Below are 23,091 nucleotides of genomic sequence, written 5' to 3'. Positions count from 1 at the left end.
AGTCTTGATTTCTTTATTTTTTCCTGTGCCCATCTTCTGAATCTTCCGGTTACACATACATTAGATCACTCACCAGCATACTATGGGTTAATGAGGCTCTATTAATTTAATTTTTTTAACTTTTTTTTCTCCCTATGCTTCCGTATGGATAATTCCTCTTAATATATCTTCCAAGTTCACTGTTTTTCTTTTCTTCCATAGTGTCTTAATCTGCTGTTAATGCGGTCCAATGAAATTTTCATTTCAGATATTGTCATCTTCAGGGCCGGAATTGCATTTGGTCCTCTTTTCTTATATTTCTCAACTTTCTCCTCTGTAGGTTCACGTTGTCCTTTAAATACTTGAACATATCTATGATTGCTGTTTCAAAGATTTTGTGTGCCAGTTCTCTCTTCCTTGTCATTTGAGGTCTCCATTTAACAGATTTTCTCTGGCTTTTGAGTTACATTTTACTGCTTCATGTCTCTGGTTACTTTTGATTAGAGAGTGTATATTGCGAAGGTTTTATGGTTGTCTCGATTTTGTTGTCTTCTGTAAAAGGACTGTTGAATTTTGTTCTGGTGGGCAGATACGTTACTTACAAAACAGCTTGATCTTTGTGAATCTTGTTCTTAAGCTTCATTAAAGCATACCTAGAGCCGTTCTTTACCCTCTAACTTAGCTCTACTATTAAGGCATGACTTTTCTTGTGTCTGAATACCCGCATATGCAGTGAGGTCTCTTTCCTGTGGCTCGTTAGAACTTGAGTGTCTTCCAAACTTTGTGAACTGTGAGAATTATTTGCTTCATAATTCTCTGCTGGTTTTTCTTTCCCTCATAGTTTTTCTGTCTTTCTTTTATTAAGGTGTAATTGACATACAGCATTCTGTTAGTTTCAGGTGTAGAATATAATGATTCAGTACTTGTGTATATTGTAAATGACCACACAGTAAGTCTAGTCAACACATGTTGCCAAACAAGGTTACAAATTTTTTTTTCTTGGGATGAGAACTTTTAAGATCTACTCGTAGACACTTTAAGATACACAATACGGTATTATTAACTATAGTCACTATGCTGCACACTCCCCTAATAGTTTTTCTCTGCCTGGCTTTTGGAATCTTACTCTCTGTGTGTGCAGCTTACTGGTCAGTCCAAGACTGAAGGACCCTTATGCAGAGTTCTGAACCTCTCTCACTGTGGAGTTTCCTTCTCTTTGGTACTCTGCCCAGCAAGCATCAGCTACCTCGGGCTTCCTGAACTCCAGTGTGTTTTGGTTTCCCTCTTCAAAGCCATACTCTGTGCTCTTGTTCCAGGTGGAAAACCTGGTGGGAATCAGAGGGTTCCTCTTCTTTGGCTCTTTTTTCCTCTGAGATCACTATCCATCACTGCCTATTATAAAATGCCTGAAAAAAATTTGTTTCAGATATTTTGTCAGTTTTTCTAGTTCCTTATAAGGGGAGAACAAGTCCTGTACCAAGTACTCTTATTACGGGTGGAAGCAGAAGTTCCAGATATTTTCATGTTTGTCATCTCAGGCAACTCTCACAGGCCTTGCCAGGTACACAGAATTGGCTTCTTTAGATTAACGTTCCCAAGTTTAGATGGCTGGGAAGCATGAGGGAGGTAGAACAGATCCTAGTGCTGAGATTAACGACGGGTTCAGAGAAAGCATAAATGTGGAATTAAGTACAGCAAAGCCCAGAGCTCTGCCTCGTGGCTGTGTCCCCCTCTCTCAAGCCCTTAGGCTCACATTACCCAAGCCATCTCGACAAGTGGCTCTGCTTGTTAGGTATTACGATTCTATTCAGATTTTAGGACGAATTGACGGAGTTTTTGAACGATTTCTTGTTTTTCGCAGTGTTTCATACAAAGTCCATTTTCCTGGTTCAGAAATAAGGTCTTATTCACAAACAAGCTACAGATGTGTCAGGAGTTGGAACAGTTCTACAATGAGGACATTTTCGGGGGTGGATTTTTTTTTTCTTCCTTTGTCTCCTCATTTGGATGACATAACCTCTAGATAATTACCATCCTCTCACACTACAGTAAATGCAAAAATAAACTTCCTACCAAGCAATTTGTTGTTTGGAAGTGAGAGACCACCTTCATTTTTAGCTGTGTATATGCGTGAGGGAAATCATTTCCTGGGCAGGGCTTGTTTGTCAAGGCAGGACATGGGCGACTTTAGAAGCCCTTTGTAAAGCATTACTCCCCGAAGCTTTCACCTTCATTCATTTGCTGCAGTGTCCCTGAATGCCTGTCACTTCCCCCATTTTTCGGTAGTGTTACAAGAGCCACTGAGATTCAGGGTCTTGGAAGAGTAACAAATTTTTTCAGAAAGAAAATAAGTCCTTTATTTGGAATAAATATTTAAACTTTGATAGGGAACTGGATGAAACTAACACTGCTCAAATGCTTTTGCATATGCAGAGGTCCGCTCGGAGTTGCAGACACGGATGAGTGAAGTAAAGGATTCTGTTCTCACCTCCTTAACTCTGTGTGTTACACTGTAGGGTTTTTCCTTTGAGCAATCCTGGAATGCACCTGGCCAAGAATTTAAAGTATGTAAAGGTCCCTCTTTAAGGAAACTACCCTCTTTTACTTCCACTGCACAACATTCTAAATTCTGTTCCTCCCATCCTGAGCATCTTTTGTGGGCAAGGACTTTCATATACATTATTTCATGTACTCCTCACAGCAGCAAGAATATCAATGGACAGAGAAGCGGAGTGATTTATTTGTGGTCATTTAGCAAATGATGCTACTGTCATTCAAATTCAGATCTTACTTCAGAAATGAGAAGCCAGCTAACTGCAGGTGTCTTGCCAAGTGAGTTGTTGGCAGAAAACCGTAGTGGCTAACTCCTAAGTGCCAGCCCCCACTGTCTCCTCCTTCCTCACATCTCCAAGTGTTAGAGGTTTTGAGAAGCCTCGAGTCCCAGGTGCATCCACTTGCACACTTAGAGAGGCCTTGAGCTGATAGAGTATGGGCTCACCTGTCATGGCAAAGGACAGGACAACAAGCTTTTCTTGATCCTGACCCTGAAGTAAAGGCCACCGCTAAACGTACCTTGAAAAATTATTCGTAAACATGATAGATGCCAGAGCGGTTAGAACTTTTGATTTCCCCAAATAGTTCCTTAGTGAGTGAGTGAAATCGTACCACAAAGGCAGAAGAGTGTGTCCTCTCGAATATGTGCTGCTGTTCCAGATGTCAGTACTTGGCCCTGGCTGTGCTTGTGGGCACAGGTTTCTGCGTTCCCCATACCCCGAGGCAAGGTTGCATGGATGGGACATCTGGGGGTGTTCAAGGGATAGTCCCCAGGAGCCAACTGACGATTATTATATTTCAAATTAAGTAAAGGGATAAAAACGAGACTTATAAGCTACCTGATTTCATCTTGCATTTGATGTGTTCTGTAGTGGTGAGTATGTTTAATTAAGGGAGCTTAAGCTTTCTTCATTCTGTTGACTTTATTTAGCCTACATGCATTTAGTTAATGAGATTACTTTTCTCTTGTGTTCATAAATATTTAAAACCAGGAACTTTCCTGAAATCAAATTGCATAGGCTTGTTTGCCTTTATCGAGCTTTTCTTAACTCTGATACATCTATCAGTGATTGAGAAATGGTTGTTATAACAGTCTGATTACTTGCCCTCATTCAGATTTGTACACTTTTCTTTTTTTTAAGATGTGTAATTTGTCATTTTTTTTAAGATTTTATTTATTTACTTGACAGAGATCACAAGTAGGCAGAGAGGCAGGCAGAGAGAGAGGGGGAAGCAGGCTTCCTGCTGAGCAGAGAGCCTGATGCAGGCTCGATCCCAGCACCCTGAGATCACGACCTGAGCCGAATGCAGAGGCTTTAACCCACTGAACCACCCAGGTACCCCAGATTTGTACACTTTTCAACCAGGCTTTAGACTACCGAGAAATCAAGGCGTTGAGTCTACACGAGCAGTCAAGGGTGATTATGACACTGACTGTCTCTGAAACTGCTCTACAAACTCATTAACCAGTTCATACCATCCTCAATCAAAATGCTTAGGGTAGGATGTGATCATGTGTTTTACACTTTTTCAAAGCAGCTGAGAAAAATACTGTTACCATTCCTCAATTATTCAGTACCGCTTATCATCTTCATTGAATATTAGAAATTTTACTTTCTCTGACTTTGCATAGAATGCTGACTTTATTAGTGGGTGTATGTCACTTGCTGGTAGTATGATTTGGAGACAGATCATGTGATTATCAAGGTGACCCATAAGATGCCTGAATTTACTTTTTAACTTTTAAAGCTCCTCGACACTAAGTATGAAGGAGCATTATCTTCCTTTCACCCCTCTTCTCAAAGCATATTTCCCTTTAGAAATTTTTTAATATATATTCTCTTCAGCCAGAGAAAAAAGGATTTTTGTCACTTTCATTTTCCTGATTGTCATGCTATTAAATTTTTCATGGTTTCAGGGTTTCAAGGTGATTAAAAATACCACAATAGCAACATTAGATGCTTTATTTTTAAGAAAATATAACAAACATTCATTTTCTGGGCTCTCTGATAAAGTTTAACAATTCTGGTATGTACATAGTATTTTCAGGATTTTGGAATTCCTTTCTTCTCAGAAAGGAAAATGTCATTATTTTGGCCCTCATTGCACCTCTGAAACTTTTGAAGCTATTTAAACTGTTTAAAATTATCGGCAAAACTTGGGGATTTCCAGAAGCCTCCAGAAAAAGGCTGGTCAAGCAGCGTTCATGACATAAATGAGGCACGCAGAAAAGATAGCGGAAATGGGCCAGAAGCAGAAAAGCAGCTGATCTCCCACATCGTCTCCCACATCAGCTATCCTCTCTGGCAGAAATCCTTTTAGAATTAGACACACATACAAAGCGGAATGTAATTCATGAATACTAGATGACAGTCTCTTTTCTAGTTCATTAATTTTGCTCAAAATTGACTTGAAACACATGTAAGTACACGTCAAAGCTGACACATTCACTTTAAGGTTTTAAAATGTACTAATCAGTTCAAGAGTTATTTATAGCAGGAGTCCTTAACAGTCGATAGGTTCTTCATACTCAAGAGCCATCTTAGCTAGTTCAATTATTTATTATAGGGATTTGTAGTTTTTTGTGTTGGTGGTCATTAGGACTTAGAAGATATTTTCTCTTGGAAAGTTATATGTTGATACCTATTTTTGCAATTTTTGAAGAGTAGTCTGTGCTTTATTTCACTTTTAGCTTGCTTCTAATTCTAACCCTTTGCATTTAACGTCAGCTTCAAAAATTAAGGTCCTCTGAGAAGCTTGAAGTTGAAATTCCAGGCTCTAGAACATTCTTACAAGTCTGTCTTTGAGGCACCATGGTGGAAGTCTATTCTTGGAGCAGTGCCTAAGGGCAGTGGAGCTCCTGGGTTACAGTCGCCCTGCGGGTGTTTATTAAAATAGATTCCTCCGCCCAGCCCCATACCCACGGAGCAGGATTTCTGGGGGTGGTGCATGGGAATCTGCCTTTTAAACTCACTCCCCAGATGCTACTGTACATGCTAAATATGAGAACTACTGCCTCCTGGTATATGCCAGGGGCTCTGTCTTGCTGCTTCTCTAAAATGCAGTTGAGCATTTTGGTCCTCAGCAGTATGGTTGATGGAGGCTTGAATTGACCCAGGATGAACACACTTCTGTCATTTTGCAGCCAATACATCCAGGGCCTTTAAGACTAAAGATGCTCCCTTTTGATTGGACAGTTAATACTTATTTCTCTGGTTTCCAGTTATTTGTGGGCAGTTGATTTGTTAGTGATTAAGTGGGTAGGGGTTGCTGTTGACTTAAGGAAGGTGAGAGCAGAACGGTCTTAAAACATTGTTGGACATTGCTAGAATACCTTTGTTATTCAGTGTTACAGTCTTGGTAAATTTCCATCTGTTTCTTAAGAACAGAACATTTCTCTTATTTAAATGGGAAGATTTGGAAAAGATGTTCTTCGACTGATGTTTGGGTAGAATTCAGGGGTGTGTAAACTTGGATGGGAAATAATTTTACCTTTATTTTCATTGATCCCCTAAAACTTAGCACTTTCTTCATAATTGAAGGTAACGAACTGCAATTGTTTAAGTTCTACCTATGATTTTATTGCAAGTAGAAAGCATAGGTATTTTCATACTGTATTTTTTTTGGAGACCCTTCAAAATATTACTTATGTACATCACTACTTCAAAGGCATAGTAGTTACTAGATCAATTGCTAAAACTTTTTAGAGAAATCTAGTATCATTTTAAAAGTATTTTTGATAACTATTTTGCAGTATAATGGATTTCTGTTGTAATCATATATATTTTATACATTTACAAATCTTATTCTGACAAGGGACCCAAAGGCTTCACAAGACTACCAAAGGGAATCAGATACAAAAAATGGGTAAGAACACCAATGCTCGTGCACTTGGGTGGCTCAGTCAATTTAGTGGCTGCCTTCAGCTTAGGTCATGATCCCAGGGTCCTAGGATCCAGCCCCGCATCGGGCTGCCTGCTCCATAGGGAGTCTGCTTCACCCTCTACCTGCTGTTCCCCCTAGCTTGTGCTTGCTTTCTCTCTCTCTGACAAATAAATAAATAAAATTAAATTTTAAAAAAAACCAAAACACTGATGCTAGATCTTATTCTAACATCTTTTCATTCTAAACCATTTCCTTTTTTTTTTTCCAAGATATTCTCCTTAAGTGAACTGTTTTTCCTATTATAGTCATCTCATCATTATATATATATTTTTTTTACTGTAGCTGACTCCACTGGAACCCATTCTCTGTACACAACATACAAAGACTATGAAATTATGTTCCATGTTTCCACCATGCTGCCATACACGCCTAACAACAAGCAACAGGTAAGAGACAGACCTGGTGTTGTCTGTGTTTCTTCACCCTTGTTCATTTCCCCCAGAAGCCTAAGTGGCAAGTTTGTAAAATCTTAAACCAGAATTTAATGTTGCACCTGTCACCACAGCAGGAAGCTTTGTACTTTGCGGAAATAACGAATAGCAAATGAGCTGAAAACAAATGAAGAGACACAAATTCTAGGTTAACAGCCAGCTGGATGGCTTTGTGAATTAATCACTTGCTTTTCACCCGCGGGGACTGAGGTTTTCATGGAATCTGAAGAGAACAAGTTGAAATCATGGTGATTAGGTGACCCTGCAGGGTTGCAGGGAACATGTATGAGTGGGTGGAATTCCATCTCAAGAGGCCAAGGTACAAAGCAGAAAAGTACTGATGTGTCATTGCAGATTTCAGAGGAGGTTTGGTACACTAACTGGGAGCAAAACCAAAATAAATGTCAGTGAGATCTCAGAAAAAGGTATTTTCTTAACGTTTATCAGGAGACCACAAAGAAGATAAAAAACGATTACCTTTGTATACATTATACACGGTTTCTTTTTAAAAAGATCTAAAAGCACAATGTCTATTACTAAAATGTGGTCGTTGACATAGTAAATGAAGAAACCTAGAAGTGGCAGATTGTCACAGAGCAAAAGGGAAACGGGCAGTATTGTTTTAGAAAGTATGTGGTCATTGCTGTTTTTTAAAAATATGTCAAAATAAATGATACCAAACTGACATTTCAAAGAGCTAGAGAGCAAACAGCTTCTCCTTTCGATAGCAGTTATAAACACAAGCAGTCCAGAATTACTTCTGACCTTAAAATGGATCTAGATTTTGTTATTGTCAACTGTTGTGCGAACAGAACACAGGCCAGCTGCAGAATGAATCACATCCTCTCTCCCAGAATTTAACCAAACAGGGATCTAATCGAACACTTCATCACTGCAGGTTTGATTAAATCACAAATCAAGGTAATGAAATTTTGCTTCTTATAATTACCAAAGGAATCAAAAAGAGGGAGCAAAGCAGTGAATCACCTACAAATCTGAAATAAATCTATTTAGAATAAATTCTATGATCTGGAATTTGTTGGCAGTTTTTTAATGCAAATCCCAAGTTCCAGATTACCCAAAGAGGAAAAACATCATGGTAAGGAAAATGTATTTTTCTTATTCTCACCAGTAAGTAGACAAAAAATTTCAGGATGTTCACAAGTGATGTTTAAAGGATTATTCTTTCTACCTGATTACTCAGCAGAGAAAGTAAGATATATGAAATGATAAAAAAATTAGTTAACAAGATTCAGTTAATTGCTTATTTCTCCTAAATGAGTTGAAGTGTGTTGAGCAGCATGAGTTGGTATTTAAATGGACAGCTATCCAAATTATTTAATTTGGAGGTCCAGTCAAGGCAAAAGTGTTATTATGGTCCTAAATCAGAATGAAAGAGTAGTTGGTACTGCTACATCTTAAGAAATTTTAATTCTCTAGCTAGAGAATTGATTTCTTTTATGTAGATCACTTTATGCTTAGAAAAAACAGAACATAGCTTTTAAAATCTTGTGGCAGGAATTTATTTATAAATACTGTCTTTCATTATATATAATGTGAGATGGATAAATGGATTTATTTCTGTTTGGGTCCTTTACTAAGATTTTAGTGTTACATATCAAGCAAGAAGAAAGAATGACATTGCATCAAAAAGACAATGACATCATTGTATGTGTACATCAATGATGTAATACATAGACAAATTGTTTTTTTTTTTTTTTGGCGTGCCCAAGATCCTGAGTAGATTAATAATGTTTAATAATGGGTATATTCTGTATAGCAATCAGTACAGACCAGCCTTTATTTCTGTAACATCCAATAATATATCATGTTTAGAAATGAAAATAAATGGCCTCATTAGAAGATAATTTGGGATGCTTTGAAACGGGAGACAAACCATAAGAGACTCTTAATCTCAGGAAACAAACTGAGGGTTGCTTAAGGGTGGGGGGGAGGGATAGGGTGGCTGGGTTATGGACCATTGGGGAGGGTATGTGCTATGGTGAGTGCTGTGAATTGTGTAAGACTGATGAATCACAGACCTGTACCCCTGGGGAAAATAATACATTATATGTTAATAATAATAATAATAATTATATGTTAATAATAAAAAAAAGTACATTTCTGGAACATTCTAACTCCCAATTCTCAACCCTAATCTAAAGTTTCTCCCAGCTGGCAGCCAATACTAGATCACTGATTCTACTGGTATGTAATTTGTGTAGGTTAAAGTCACTGGAGAATTAAAAAAAAAAAAAAAAAAGTTTTACAAATGCAAGCTTATACCTTATAGATAGTTGATATAAATTGTATATTTTGTTATTTTTCTCCTTGACAGAACCTCTATATAATAAATGAGAAATGCAAATTTTGTTCAACTTTTTTTTCACACTACTGAATTAAACTATCTAATAAACCCCTCTTACAGAACCACTGACCTAGCCTGACTTGGGGTGCCTGAATTTGAAAGCCACCTTTCCAGAATGCTATTTAATGTGAAACAGAAGGTGGCCTTAAGCAGCCTTCACTGTAATTAAAAAAGCTGTTTCAACTTGAAATTTAACCCACTTTAGGAATATTAGTAATGTCTGCATTCCCAGCTGGTGACACAGAAAGCATCTTCGAAAACACCTTAGCCACATTTAAATGAAGTGAATTAAACCAGAACATAAATTGCATTGTAATTACTTCAGCCATTCTCTTCTCTAACACATCTTCCCTATGGCAAGTTTCTTTCTTATGTGAAAATGGAACAAAACTGTTGTTATGGAAACAGAATTTGGAGAGGCTGGAACTTGGCATAATATGCCAGATATTGGTTTGCTCCTGAATGGGCTCTATATTTTATGCAAATTTCAGAATATTCATTTCTGTATTCTTCCTGGGAGGGATTAAGACAGACTAAAATATTGACAGCAACTGTGTCGATTACCTCCCTTAATATGTCCTGATTAATAATAAATGTTTTAAATACAGTTACAGAAGAGAATTGGGAAGAAAATGCAGAGTGTCGTCATTTGTGTTGTTTGCTTATTTTTTCTTTTAGCTCCTACGGAAGCGGCACATTGGAAATGATATTGTCACAATTGTTTTCCAAGAGCCGGGAGCACAGCCATTCAGCCCAAAAAACATCCGCTCCCACTTCCAGCACGTGTTCGTCATCGTGCGCGTCCACAACCCCTGCACCGACGGGGTCTGTTACAGGTACTGGCACCACGGCTGCGGCTGCCTGGGTGTTGGGGGGCGGTTGCACCGAGGGCCCCTCCAGCTCCACTTTCTCAAGTGGCAGTGGGAAGTCCATTGATACTTATTTTTGTCTTTAAACTGTGCGTGTAGATGGCTGAAGTCACACAAAGACGTCACCTGACGGTGTTGACATTGCCCAGACACGTTGGCTAGACACCTGCTGTTTCCATTTGCACCTGTTCCTTAGGTGGTGTCCTTCATCCATACCATCTGGTCACCAACTAATTACTCATACTGCTAATTATACTTTGCTTTTGGTGTGGCAAGAGCAGAGAATGATGATCATAATAAGTAGAAAAGTTTTGTTTTATTATTATTATTTAAAAAGCTCAAACCGTGGCTCAGGACCGATTTGATTCACGCTAACATTTCTGACTGCCATCTTTGAGGCATTTCTCAGCCTTCGTAAGCCCGTGATGGAATTGTTCCCGTGCTCCTTGTTGACCTAGTCTCATGAGTATCAGAATTCAGGCATCTGTCTGCAAGAGGCCTTTGGGTGTTGACAAGGATAAGAACCTGAATTGCTGGGTTGATGCGGGCATAGTACCAAGAAGATGTGGAAGGCTGTCCTGGCATTAACAAGATGTCTCTGATATGAATCTGTCCTTTTAAAGTATGGAATTTTATCCTGTCTTCCCATCCCTAAAATTTGGAAGATTAGGCTTTGTTAATTTTGGATATTTGTTTTTGAATTAATACAGCCACCTACCCAGAAACTGGCCCACACAGACTGATAACTGGTTTGCTGTGAGCTCCACACCTGTCTAATTCTAGGTGTCAGTGCGGGTTAATTGCAGGAGTCGAGCGAGCAAACTCTGGGCGTGAAACAAATAAAGGTTCCTGTGGACTCCTGCAAGCCGCCACCTTCCCTGCACACATCCCGTGGCACCTGTACGTGTTGGCCTCTGGTGATAAGCCCAGCACTATGCTCGGCGCTCGATGTGGGGTACCTCATTTAGTTTTGAAAACCCATGCATTAGGTACTGTTTTTTAAAAATTCCCATTTTCAGATGAGGGAGTTTAAGCAATGGGACTAGGTAGGTAGCTTGTAATGTACTAAGTCTGATTCCAGAGCGGGGCCCTTCACTGCTCTGTTGTGCTGCCTCGCTCCCATGCCCTGTGAAGCATGGGTCCTTGCTGCCCTGGCTGCTGACACACGGGCTTTTCCAGAACTCTAGGCGAAGGGGTGGAGACTCCAACAAAAGAGGCCTAGATCTGCAGCCTTTGACTGGGAAAATGGTCTCCGAGGGCTGCGTGTTTTAGGTGTGCAGAACAGTGGACTCTAACTGGGAGGGATAGCGCTTCCCATTTAGAAAACACCCCCAAGCACCTGAAACACTCCCCAGGCTGATGCGTGCCAGGGATTTCATACAGCTTTGGTAGAAAGCGAGTCCCTTTTTGATTGGTCACTCCAAATGTGGGTTTGGGAGTGGAAGGCTGTGCAGTTTGTTTAGAGAGAGATTCTTCTTTAAAAGCCATTGTCTAAATAAAGTGCTGTTGCATAGAAATGTAATGCAAGCCATATGTTAATTTATATTTTTTAATGGCCATATTTTTAAGGTAACAAGAAATGGGTAAAATTAATTTTAGCAATATGTTTTGACCCAGGAATATATTTTATTTACCTGCTATATCCAAATGTTATTATTTCAATAGGTGATTTTGAAGTTTTAAAAATTATTGGCCTATTTTACTTATTTTTGGAATAAGACTCTGGAATCTGAAGTCTGTTTTAGACTTACAGCTCATGTCAGTAAGGATGCTTGATTTTCATTGGAAGTAATCTGTGTTGAGATTTCTTTCTTTTTTTTTTTTTTAAAGATTTTATTTCTTCATTTGACAGACATAGATCACAAGTAGGCAGAGAGGCAGGCAGAGAGAGAGAGGGGAGGAAGCAGGCTCCCCGCTGAGCAGAGAGCCCGACGCGGGGCTCGATCCCAGGACCCTGGGATCATGACCCGAGCCAAAGGCAGAGGCCTCAACCCACTGAGCCACCCAGGCGGCCCTGTGTTGAGATTTCTTAAAATTTGTACTGGAAAAGTAGATTCATATACCCAGATTTTCCAGACATCCTTTTTCAAAGCTTTCGAATAACTGAGTTGAATGTCACTTTTAAAAATATAATATAACTTCCTACTCCTTGGTCACAGTAGCCACATTTCAAGTGCTCAGTAGCCTACACATGGCCAGTGCAAGTCTAAACAGACGAATCAGGAAGAAAGTGTCTCCCAGCCCTGTTCACACTTTGCTAGATGATGAAGTGAGGTCTGTCTTACTCTTTTATACCCCACCTACAACCCCACCTTGAAAATCATGCTTTTTTGCTACCTCTCTTATTTTTAATCTGTTGCCTGAAGAGCCCGTCTTCTTAACCCCACCATGCCATGTGATGCTGGACCCTTTGTGGGAGGACACTGGCCACCCTGGGTCATGCCACATGAGCTAGCCTGGGATTTCCTAGTTGTCAAGCTTGTCTGGGGACCCAGCACACTGCTTTGTAAACTGGGAATGTGGGTCTTCTGTAAATCCAAGAGAACATACCAGTTTGGAATATCACTAAAAGAAATCGCAAGAAACTAAAGTAGTGATCTTTTCCTGTTGTAAACTTTACGTGTATTAATTATTCTCAGTCCCTCTCAAATGGGGGTTGGCATGTTTCTTGGGGTGTGTGGTGACATCAGGAGATGTTTAAAGTCTCAGAAGAAGGCAGTTTTTTTGTAGTTAATGCTTGGGAGAAAGCGTGTGAAGGGATTCATGTTCTCATGAAAATAAGTGGTCACGAGGTGCCTGGGTGGCTCAGTTGGTTAAGCAGCTGATTCTTGATTTCAGCTCAGGGCATGAGCTCAGCCCTGTGTTGGGCTCAACACTCACCGGGGAGTTTGCTTGGGATTTTCTCCCTCCTTCTCCCTCTGCCCCTCCCCTGGTCCAAGTGCATCCAAGTCCTCGCTCTCTCTTTCTCTAAAATAAGTAATCTTTGGGGAAAAAAAAAAAAAAACCCAGAAAGAAAAGAAATGTATTATGAAGCAGAATAGAAAATTTGTATAAATTTTAAGATAAAACATGGGTCTTCCAAAGAATTTCTGTACATATGAGTTTTTCTCATACCTCAGCCACTCCCTAGACTACTAGGAATATGAATTTATGGGCCCCTTTTATTAGAGGTACTTTGGTAGAAAAGTTTAGTGCTGCATTGGTCATACTAAATTAGATTTAAATCTAATTTAACTCTATCCCTGAGTGATAGAGTGATTCAGATGCTTTTTATCATTGAAAATCTCTGTTCTGAACTTTCTGCCCTATGAACATTCACATTTATTTATTGACATCTACTTGGTGCCTGTAATGAGGAAAGTGCAAAAGTTGTTTTCTCAAAAGAGCTTCTTGCTATAATCAGGTAGGAAATTGTGGGGCCAGTACAGGCTGAAATTATAAGGAACATTTAACTGAGAAAATGGGGTTTGGCATGTGTTTTAAAGCACAGATGGATGAAATTCAGTGGGGAAAAGAGAAACAGTTCTAGGAGTGGCCAGCATTACATGCAGAAGCATAGACACAGGAGGGGGTGCAGAAGGTACAGTAAGAAGGCTGCTCTAGTAGTTGGGGTTACTGGGCGGTGGAGGCCCTTGGAATGCTAGGCTGTCTAGTAGGACAGTATAAATGGAGTTTTAGGGAAATTCACCCAGTGTCACCATGCAAGGTAATTTGTATACAAAAAGGCAAATTTGGAGCTCATTGCTGTTGTTCATTGGTTTTTTGCCTGTTCTTTACAGTCCTTATCGTATATGTGCTAGACACTTTTCTAGGCCCTGGGATGCAGTAGGTAAGCCAAGAGAGAAAAATCCCTGGGGTGGATATGGAGAAGAGGTCCTGAAATACTGCATGTTATCTCCCCAGGGGCTGAAAAGTTTATAATAGGAAAAACTGACTATTTCAAACTAATTTCAGAGGTCCGTTAACTTTGAACAGTAGACGTAGCCAAGAACTCAGAAATGAATCATTAAGTCTGTACTATGCCCATACCTGTTAAGAGAGTCCTCTGGTCTCTTTACTTTTTTTGGTATCATCGTACTGCGCTTAATTGTCTGGTCCTGCTTGATAGAGCAGGTTAGAAGCAATAAATCAAAAAGATGAGGAACTGTTCAGTGGCAAGAATGCACTGAAAACATCCATAAGTGAGTACTAATCCATAAGAGAGATGCAGGAAAATTACTCAGATCAGTGATACAAAGCCAATAAGCATGGCAGTCTGGGGTCATTTGGTTTGGGAGCAAAGGACAAAGTATACTTCATTCACCCCTCGGGTGTAAATTTATTTTCAGTGTAAAATTATTTTCAATGTATTTTCAGCAACCAGTGAATTAGGAGATGCAGGCATTGATCTTCAGGGGTTGCAGATAGCACAAAAAGAGACAAACATGTGTCTCATAAAGGAAGGGTACAACCCCACTTATGAATTAGTCTTGTTACCTATGCCCCCAACACTGACCCTGAATCTGCTCAAACTTCTGGAGAAGCCAATGTACAGGAAATACAAAAGACAGAAGAACATGCCCATATTCAGCAAAATTCAGGCACCGTGCAACTCTATGTGATAAGTAGCCCAATTTCCTCAACACATAAATGTAAGAAATAAAACAGAACATAAGAAGTGGAGAGGAATGAACAGATAAAAAAATTTAATATAAAATTAATTAAAACATGTGGGTCTAATCTGGATTCATTTTAGATAAAAAGATTTAAAAATTTTTTTAAATTTAGGGACGCCTGGGTGGCTCAGTTGGTTAAGCAGCTGCCTTCGGCTCAGGTCATGATCCCAGCATCCTGGGATCGAGTCCCACATCGGGCTCCTTGCTCCGCGGGGAGCCTGCTTCTCCCTCTGCCTCTGCCTACCACTCTGTCTGCCTGTGCTCGCTCGCTCTCTCTCTAACAAATAAAAAAAAAAAAAAAAAAAAAAAAAATTTTTTTAAATTTAATTTAACTTTTTTTTCAGTGTTCCAAAATTCATTGTTTATGCACCACACCCAGTGCTCCATGCAGTACGTGCCCCCCATAAAATTTTAAAACATCTTCTGGGGTGCCTGGGTGGCTCAGTGGGTTAAAGCCTCTGCCTTCGGCTCAGGTCACGATCCCAGGATCCTGGGATTGAGCCCCACATCGGGCTCTCTGCTTGGCAGGGAGCCTGCTTCTCCCTCTCTCTCTGCCTGCCTCTCTGCCTACTTGTGATCTCTGTCTGTCAAATAAATAAATAAATAAATCTTTAAAAAAAAATTTAAAACACCTTCAACAACTAAAAATTGGAAGATTGACTCACTGTGAAATTAAAGAATTATTACAATTTTAAAACTAGTATGGTAATAAGTGGTTGTAATAATAACCTGAGTCTTCAAAACAAGTGTTAAATTGTGGTCAGTAACCATGTTTAGAGAGTTCGAAATTATGTTTCTTCTCTGAGAAAGATTTCCATATTCAGAGGTTAAAATACAATAAGTGTTGAAAGGAGGTAGTATGATACAGTCCAAAAACCACTTGGAATCAGACCAGATTGTTAAACCTCTCAGATCCTAAATTTCCCTTTCTATGCAGTGGAAGGTTGCTTGACATCTACTTAAAATCCCATAAGTAAAGTACCTAGTTGTAGCCAGGCAGTGTGCTGTGTGCATAGTAAATGTGCACACCCTTCTTTTCTGGAATAAAAGTAAATAAATATGCAGGCTTCAGCTCGGAGGAACAATTCAAAGTGGGTCAAGTGGTAGACATTTCTTTCAGAAAGTGTTCAAAGCCTAGTCGGCATCCCTATTGTCCAGGGTTGCCGACCTTTTTAAGACAAAAATTGGAATATGTCACTCTCGGTGCTTCAGACCATTTGGGAAAAGCTCAGCCTCCCTCGCATACAGCCTCCTGCATGAGGTCCTTCAGGCCCAGCCTTTCCACTCTCAGCCTCCACTGGGGCTTCTGCCGATTCTCCTCCACACCCCTACCCCTGGAGCCGCATGGAGCTCCTTATAGCTCCCAGAACATACCGTGCCCTGGCCCTCTTCTCTGCACACGCTGCTCTCCAGGCAGAAAGGCCTCTTCTTACACACCCCACCCCTCCTTCAGCTGATGAATTCCTGCTTTTCTTTTCTTGGGGAGGGCTCCCCTGACCTCCCAGGACTAGGTAAATTGCCCTTCCTAAGTGTTTCCAGTAGAACCCCGCACCTCCCACAAGAGCACTCAAACCTCTGGATGCAACCCCCTGAGACCTGGAGCTTCTGGAGGCCTGAGCCCGTGACAGCGGTGCCTGCCTTACAGCAGGGGCTCTGTGTGCATCAGTGAATGACGACTAGTAGAGGTCAGGAGCCCCCCAGGGAGAGAGCGATGGGCACACATTTGTTTTGCTGCTGATCCTTCTTGTCCTTGCCCTGGATCTGCTTTCCCAGAAAGCTCCCCAAGCTGACAACCTGATCCAGCCCCCAAGAAGGGGAAGCCTCCCTCTACCGTTCTGATGCCGAGTCCCCTTCTTTCTAAATTAGGGGTTGGAATTGTTTATTATCATTTCCGTGGTGCTTCAGAAATTCAAGCATCGTCGTCTTCTCACTTTTTTTTTCCATTGGGACATCTGTTCGGATGTCTCTGGAACGTTCCCATGTATCAACTTGAAATTGGCTTTAGGTGTCAAAATCTGCTACTTTATCCAAGGTCACTGATGCCATCAAATGCTACAAAGCCCAGCCTAATGGTGGTCTCTTCAGCTGTGTGACTCTTGTGGATGGTGCCTTGTGTAAGCATCTCAAGAGTGGGGCATTGAAAAATGTTCCTTCAGAAGGAACAGTGTGGTCTTGTCATAGAGCACACTGCTGGCCATCCAGAAGCTCAGATTCCAGTCCTGGATCTCTGTAACAGGCTCTGGGCACATCATTTTATTTCTCAGAGTCTGTTTCCTGGAGAAGTGAAAAATTCGTACCAGCCATTCAAATGGAGGTTCAGGGCTATGCCACATGTCAGTAAAGCAGGACACTTTCCTAGTCCTTGAGTTGTACTCCCAAGACTTGGGGGACAGAAGATGTTTTTGTGTTAAAACGAGCACAAATATTCCTCAGTAGAATGCAAAATCGAGATGACTTAAGAAGAAACTCAAGATTTTATTGGCAGAGTTTGAGGAACACTGAATTCTCCATGTTCTCTTCTGGTGCTGACTTTCCATAATTGCTTCAGCCTCTGAGCGTCCGTCTGCTGGATAACTCTCCTGGTAGAACATCCAATCCTCAACCCTGCCGAGTACATCCGGAGTGTCTAGGATTATAAAGAATGTATAATTTCTCAGGAGATACAGTATTGCATATGAGGCTAACAGAAGCGTGTCTAAGCAGAAGCCCTTTGGAATCTGCTTTTAGAAATAGCAAGAACCATTTATAATTACTACATCTTTAAGGATCTATATATAGCAAACTGAAGTTCTAGAAAGCCGTCTTATAAGGCAAAAAATATTCTCTCTTCTGAGCTTCAAGCAGGCATTATTAGCAGGAGTTCAGAATGTGTGGCATATAAATCAGTGTGCTTTTAACCTTGTAGAAAACCTTGAAGTTAGATTAACCCAGAACAAGACCTTTTGTTTGAAAAAAGCATCCCTGGGCTGCCTCCTCCTCCTCTTCTACAAGGGTTCTATTTCTAATGATGCGAAACTGATTTTAGCATCTGTATCGTTTACCTCCCTACCATGATGAATCATTGATAATTATATGTTGAGGCTTCACTTTTTTTCCCTCATAGTTCATTCTAGAGGCTTCTAATTATTGTTGGGTTTTCAATACATGTTTGTCTAAAGTTCTAACAGTTAATAAATAGATGTGTAGAAAGCCTGTGAGTTTAAGGGGCAAGTGGATAGATGGTGCTCATCTTGGCACCCCTGGTAAGCACTTATTTCCTCTCCTATTTAAAAGAAAACCACAGCTGCTTCTTGAGAAAGAATAACAATTTGAAGTGAAATTAACAAGAAAAGGAATTGCCAATTTAAAAATGAGTGTTTCTGGATCCTTATAGGATTCCTCTTTAGAAAAGCTAGCATATCTGGATTTTAGCATCTTTTGCTTGACTTTTTAGGGAAAAAAATGATCAAATTAAAATTATACAGCTGTCAGCATTCAAGCCAGACAGCTCACAACAGACAAGAAAAATTGCCTTTCTAATACTGGTGTAATTAGGCTGTAATGCATATGGAGGTTTCTGTGAATTCTTATCTCCAGTTAATAAATGGAGTGTTGCTTGCCACCTTTCTTCATCATGAAGCCAACTAGATAATCTTTTTTTTTTTTTTTTAATAAGGTTTTGAAAACCAACAAATAGGCCATTCTGTGGCATTTTCAGACAAAATGGGTAACTTATGACCTGGGTTTCTTGATTTTTATTTATTCTATTTTTATGACAAATAATCTTTTTTTGAAAAGCAAAGCTAAATATCTTAAGCCCTTCTTAAAGCAGAGCAAAAATAGTAATGAAATCAAGGTCTTCAATTTATTTTGAAAGATATACATTCTCTGATTGACTTTTCCCTTCTGGAAATTCAGAAAAATATTTTGTATTGCTTCTCTAATACTTAGTACAATTGCATAATGGACTCACTTTTAAATAATTAGGTAATTTGAAAAGAGAAACATTCAATCTGTTAGAATCATCATTTCCAGCCCTCTCAAAAGTTCACTGAGGTCCTAGAATGAGGTCTTAGAACATGACAGAAAACACACAACCTTTCTGTTTCATTTAACTTTTGTTGTTACTGTTTTAGGAAAAACTTTATTTTTTTTCTTTTTTGAGATGAAAAATAATAGGCTATTACAGATGCTCGTCTGGTCCTTATCTTAGTCCCAGATTTAACAGTATTTATGCAGAAAAAGTGACTGGGTCAGGCTTTCTCAAATTAATCTCACTTGGAGGAATAGGAAAAGGGAAATACTTCCTCACAAACAAATTGTCAGAATCAAATACCAAATGTAGAGAATGTGGATCAAAGAATAGCTCAGTTTAATACTATGATTTTAAAGCACAATTGCTATTACTATAAAAACCATAATCACTTTAATATTGCAGTTTCAATTTTCATTTTAAAATTATGCTTTTTGGTCTGGTTGCATAGGCCAACAAATAATATTTAAAAATTTTTAAACAATTTTTTTTTAAATTTAATCCATAGCTTTTATGACATGCATCTTGGGATATTTTCATTATAGGCTATCTGCACATAGGCAGCATATCTAAAATGAAGACCACATTTGTGTTCTTAAAAAATCTATGCTTATTCTAAAAGGTTATGCTGATTATAGTAACCCAAGCTTTGAAATAATCAGTAGGTATTTAAAGGTAAAATATTACAGTACACTTTTTTCCCTCATGGAGTTATGGTTGGTTTACTGTCCATTAATGTAAGGAAAGTTTTTAACTTTACGCTTTTTGGGGTTTCTTGGACTAAAAAAAAAAATTGTGTTCTATAAATAGACATTTCTATTATTCCTTGTGGGACAGGTCTTTTTCTTTGAGAACGTGTGTTTTATTCTCATGCCGTGAGCCTGAGAAGTCCTGACACTCCTCTCTTTCACCTTTGCTCTGTCTCATAGTGTGGCTGTCACCAGGTCCAGAGACGTGCCTTCCTTTGGACCTCCCATCCCCAAAGGGGTCACTTTCCCTAAGTCAAATGTGTTCAGGGACTTCCTTTTGGCCAAAGTGATTAACGCAGAAAATGCTGCTCATAAATCAGAAAAGTTTCGGGCCATGGCCACTCGGACTCGCCAGGAGTACCTGAAAGACCTGGCAGAGAAGAACGTCACCAACACCCCTGTTGACCCATCCGGCAAGTTCCCGTTCATCTCTCTGGCCTCCAAGAAGAAGGAGAAGTCTAAACCGTATCCAGGAGCCGAGCTCAGTAGCATGGGGGCCATCGTGTGGGCCGTCCGGGCCAAGGACTACAACAAGGCCGTGGAGATGGACTGCCTGTTAGGGGTCTCCAACGAGTTCATCGTTCTCATCGAGCAGGAAACCAAGAGTGTGGTTTTCAACTGTTCCTGCCGAGATGTGATAGGGTGGACCTCAACTGACACCAGCCTCAAGATCTTCTACGAGCGAGGAGAATGCGTTTCAGTGGAGAGTTTAATGAATAACGAGGACGTTAAAGAGATCGTCAAAAGGTTGCAGGTGAGTATTTTCCTTCCACTTACCCACATCCCAGTTCACTCTCCTGAAGCTTGCAGTACAGACCAGAAGCGAGTTCCTGAAGCTGGTGCAGTTTTATCAGCTCCTCCGAAAACTCCCTTGATGATGGGAAGCAACCCAGAGTTTCCATCACTCGTTGTCCATCCTTTTCCGAAAGGAAAAGTAGAGCAAGTGGGAGAAGACACGCTGGCTGCGCGTGTGTGCTGGAAACCATTTGCACGTGACCTGATCCCACTGCCCTGATGGCTGATGGGGTGGCCCAGCCGGTGTGCCTTGGCTGTCAAGGGACACCGTTCAGTTGAGCATCTGCTGCCCTGAATTTTCTAAGGGCAAAGTGAGTAGCAGAATATGGTCTCTGTTGGCTGCCAGCTCCCCGTGGGTTCTCTGTTAGAGGTTTCCTTGTAAGATCAGCAAAGCCATTGAGTCTTTGGACACAACAAGTATGTTCTTTTTGGCCCGATGAATGGAGGTTAGTGAAGGGGAAGTAACCGGTCGCTCGTCAGCTGGCGTTAGGGTATTCGGCAATGACCCCCCAGGCGGTGTTTCTCCAGCTCCCTGCCCAGCACTCAACACCCCGTGGCGTTAAACTGTGCTACCTTTTGTTTCCTTGTTCAGTTTGTATCCAAAGGTTGCGAGTCAGTGGAGATGACTCTGCGGAGGAACGGGCTGGGCCAGCTTGGCTTCCACGTCAACTATGAGGGCATCGTGGCCGACGTGGAGCCCTATGGCTATGCCTGGCAGGCGGGGCTGAGGCAGGGCAGCCGGTTGGTGGAGATCTGCAAGGTGGCTGTGGCCACCCTGAGCCACGAGCAGATGATCGATCTCCTGAGAACATCTGTCACGGTGAAGGTCGTCATCATCCCCCCGCACGATGACTGCACCCCACGGAGGTAGGTCCGAGTCGGCAGCTGGGAACCGGGCCATCCAAGGCCGGGTTTGTGTGCCGTACAGAACGTCTCCTGCTGGGCGGGGAGAAGGGTGCTGTGCGGTGTGCCGGGTCACACGCAGTGCTCAGAGTTCCATCCATGGAAAGCCTGACTCGGTCTGTGGCAAGAGCAGCTGGAAAGAGTGACTGGGTTGGACCCTTCCCCAGATTTACATCTGTGGATTTATAAACTTGCCAGTACAGATAGAGAAGTCTGGTAACACGGTCTTAAGGATCTTGCGCCGGTAGCTATCTTAGCATGCAGTGCTTAATGTTAGAAGACACTCAGCAGCACAGACTGTCAGGCTTCCTGACACTCCTATTCATCTTCCTGTCCGAAATTCAGAGTGCCGTTCTGACCCCTGCCCTCTCATCCTGGAGCCCTGGACGTGACTTAGCAAGCATTCTCTTAACTGCATCTGTGTGTGTGTGTCGGGAATTGGCTTCAAATGAGCTGGCTGGTCCTGCTCGTGCTGCTTGGCAGTTGGGTCCCCAGCCCTTTTGCAGAGGGAAGCCCGGGAGCTCCCTGTCCCCCCGCAGCTCCTGCCAAGCCAGCAACATGCTTGGAAACTTAATTTCTTGGTCTCTGGGGAGATTTCTTGGTGGAACAAATTTAATCAACTTTTTCTTTTCTCCTTTGGGCATGTCCATACTATTTTTACTAATTTTTTCCAATCTGTTAATTCACTTTCAGCCCATTATTTCCTAAGAGTTGCTCTTAAGCTTTGATAATTCTTAGGTCTTCCAAAGCCAAAACATCCTTCACCTGTTTGTTTTTTCCTCAAAATGTGACCTGTCCTACACCTGAGCTCTTGCAGATTCGTGAACGGTGGATGGCAGAATGTGCAAACCGTTATAATGGGTCATTTGTGTCCTTTAAAAAGTCAGCAACAAGGACAGTTTACATGCATGTCAGTCCTTCAGAACAATGCTGCGGAACAGACTGTGCTCAAGGTAGTGTTTCTGAGTACCGCTTACTGCCTAGACAGCCCAGAGACTAGGCGCCCGTGTCACAATATGGTAAACTTCCTGTGTCTGATGGCTTCAAGACATGTTCCCTTTTGGATGACTGGATATTTCTGGAAACCAAAATATGTATCTAGAGCTTTTTATTATTTCAGCTATTGGGAGGGGGCGGGGGGTATATCCTGAAATTGTCTTACACACGACCCTGCCTCAGTTAGCCAGGTATTTCCTGGTTTCCTCAAGCACATCATCATTAACGTTAGACATTTTGCTGAACCGGGATTCAGGAATGACTCTGGCGACGGATAAGAGAGGTGGTTAAGTCCTTATAGCGCTCTCTAGCTGCTCTGTGCTCCTTCCCTTATCCTTCTGTCTTCTGTCCCTTGGTCTTTCCTTCACATTGTTTACTTGGTTGTTTCTAAGTAGGTAGCTATAAACTGGAGAAGAGAACCAAGCTTTGTAACTTGTCAGCCTTAATTACACACAGTGCAGAATTAAAGACGCTGGTCTATGGACTAATGGTCTAAGAATGAGTCTGTGGATGGTGTGGTGCCATCTTGTCTGCTCAGAGGCCTTTCCCCTGGCTTCATAGGCTCCCCAGTTTGTATGGGAAGAGGGGAGGGGAATAGGCACACGTGAGTATGAATATGTGATGAATGGATGGGCAGCATGACTGATGTTGAACTGTGTGCGGTTACAACCGGAAAGGTGGTTTAAAAGGCCTGACTCTGGAGAGATAGGCCTGCGTCAGGAGGTGGTTTATCTACAGCGATATACTAAGCCAGATATGTCTACTGTGGAGTGCTGGTAAAAACAACTAACATTTGCTGTGGATTTAATCTGCCAGGTTAGAAAAAACACTTTTAC

The 23,091-nt window shown here is 41.1% G+C and overlaps 1 protein-coding gene across 10 annotated transcripts in view; it reads left to right on the top strand.

Moving 5' to 3' along the window:
• Positions 1-23,091, top strand: part of SIPA1L1 (signal induced proliferation associated 1 like 1) — a 365,306-nt gene that overhangs the window by 270,558 nt on the left and 71,657 nt on the right. For all 10 annotated transcript variants that reach the window (XM_080808595.1, XM_080808603.1, XM_080808602.1 and 7 more), the window contains 4 exons: positions 6,760-6,863; positions 9,955-10,112; positions 19,742-20,315; positions 20,949-21,223. In XM_080808595.1, the coding sequence (XP_080664721.1) occupies positions 6,760-6,863; positions 9,955-10,112; positions 19,742-20,315; positions 20,949-21,223 (1,111 nt within the window). The remainder of the gene's footprint in view (positions 1-6,759; positions 6,864-9,954; positions 10,113-19,741; positions 20,316-20,948; positions 21,224-23,091) is intronic.

Source organism: Martes martes (genome assembly GCF_963455335.1).
Source record: "Martes martes genome assembly, chromosome: 7".
Classification (NCBI taxonomy): domain Eukaryota; kingdom Metazoa; phylum Chordata; class Mammalia; order Carnivora; family Mustelidae; genus Martes; species Martes martes.
The sequence above is the reverse complement of the archived record's forward strand: the minus strand, read 5'-3'. Positions and strand labels throughout refer to the sequence as shown.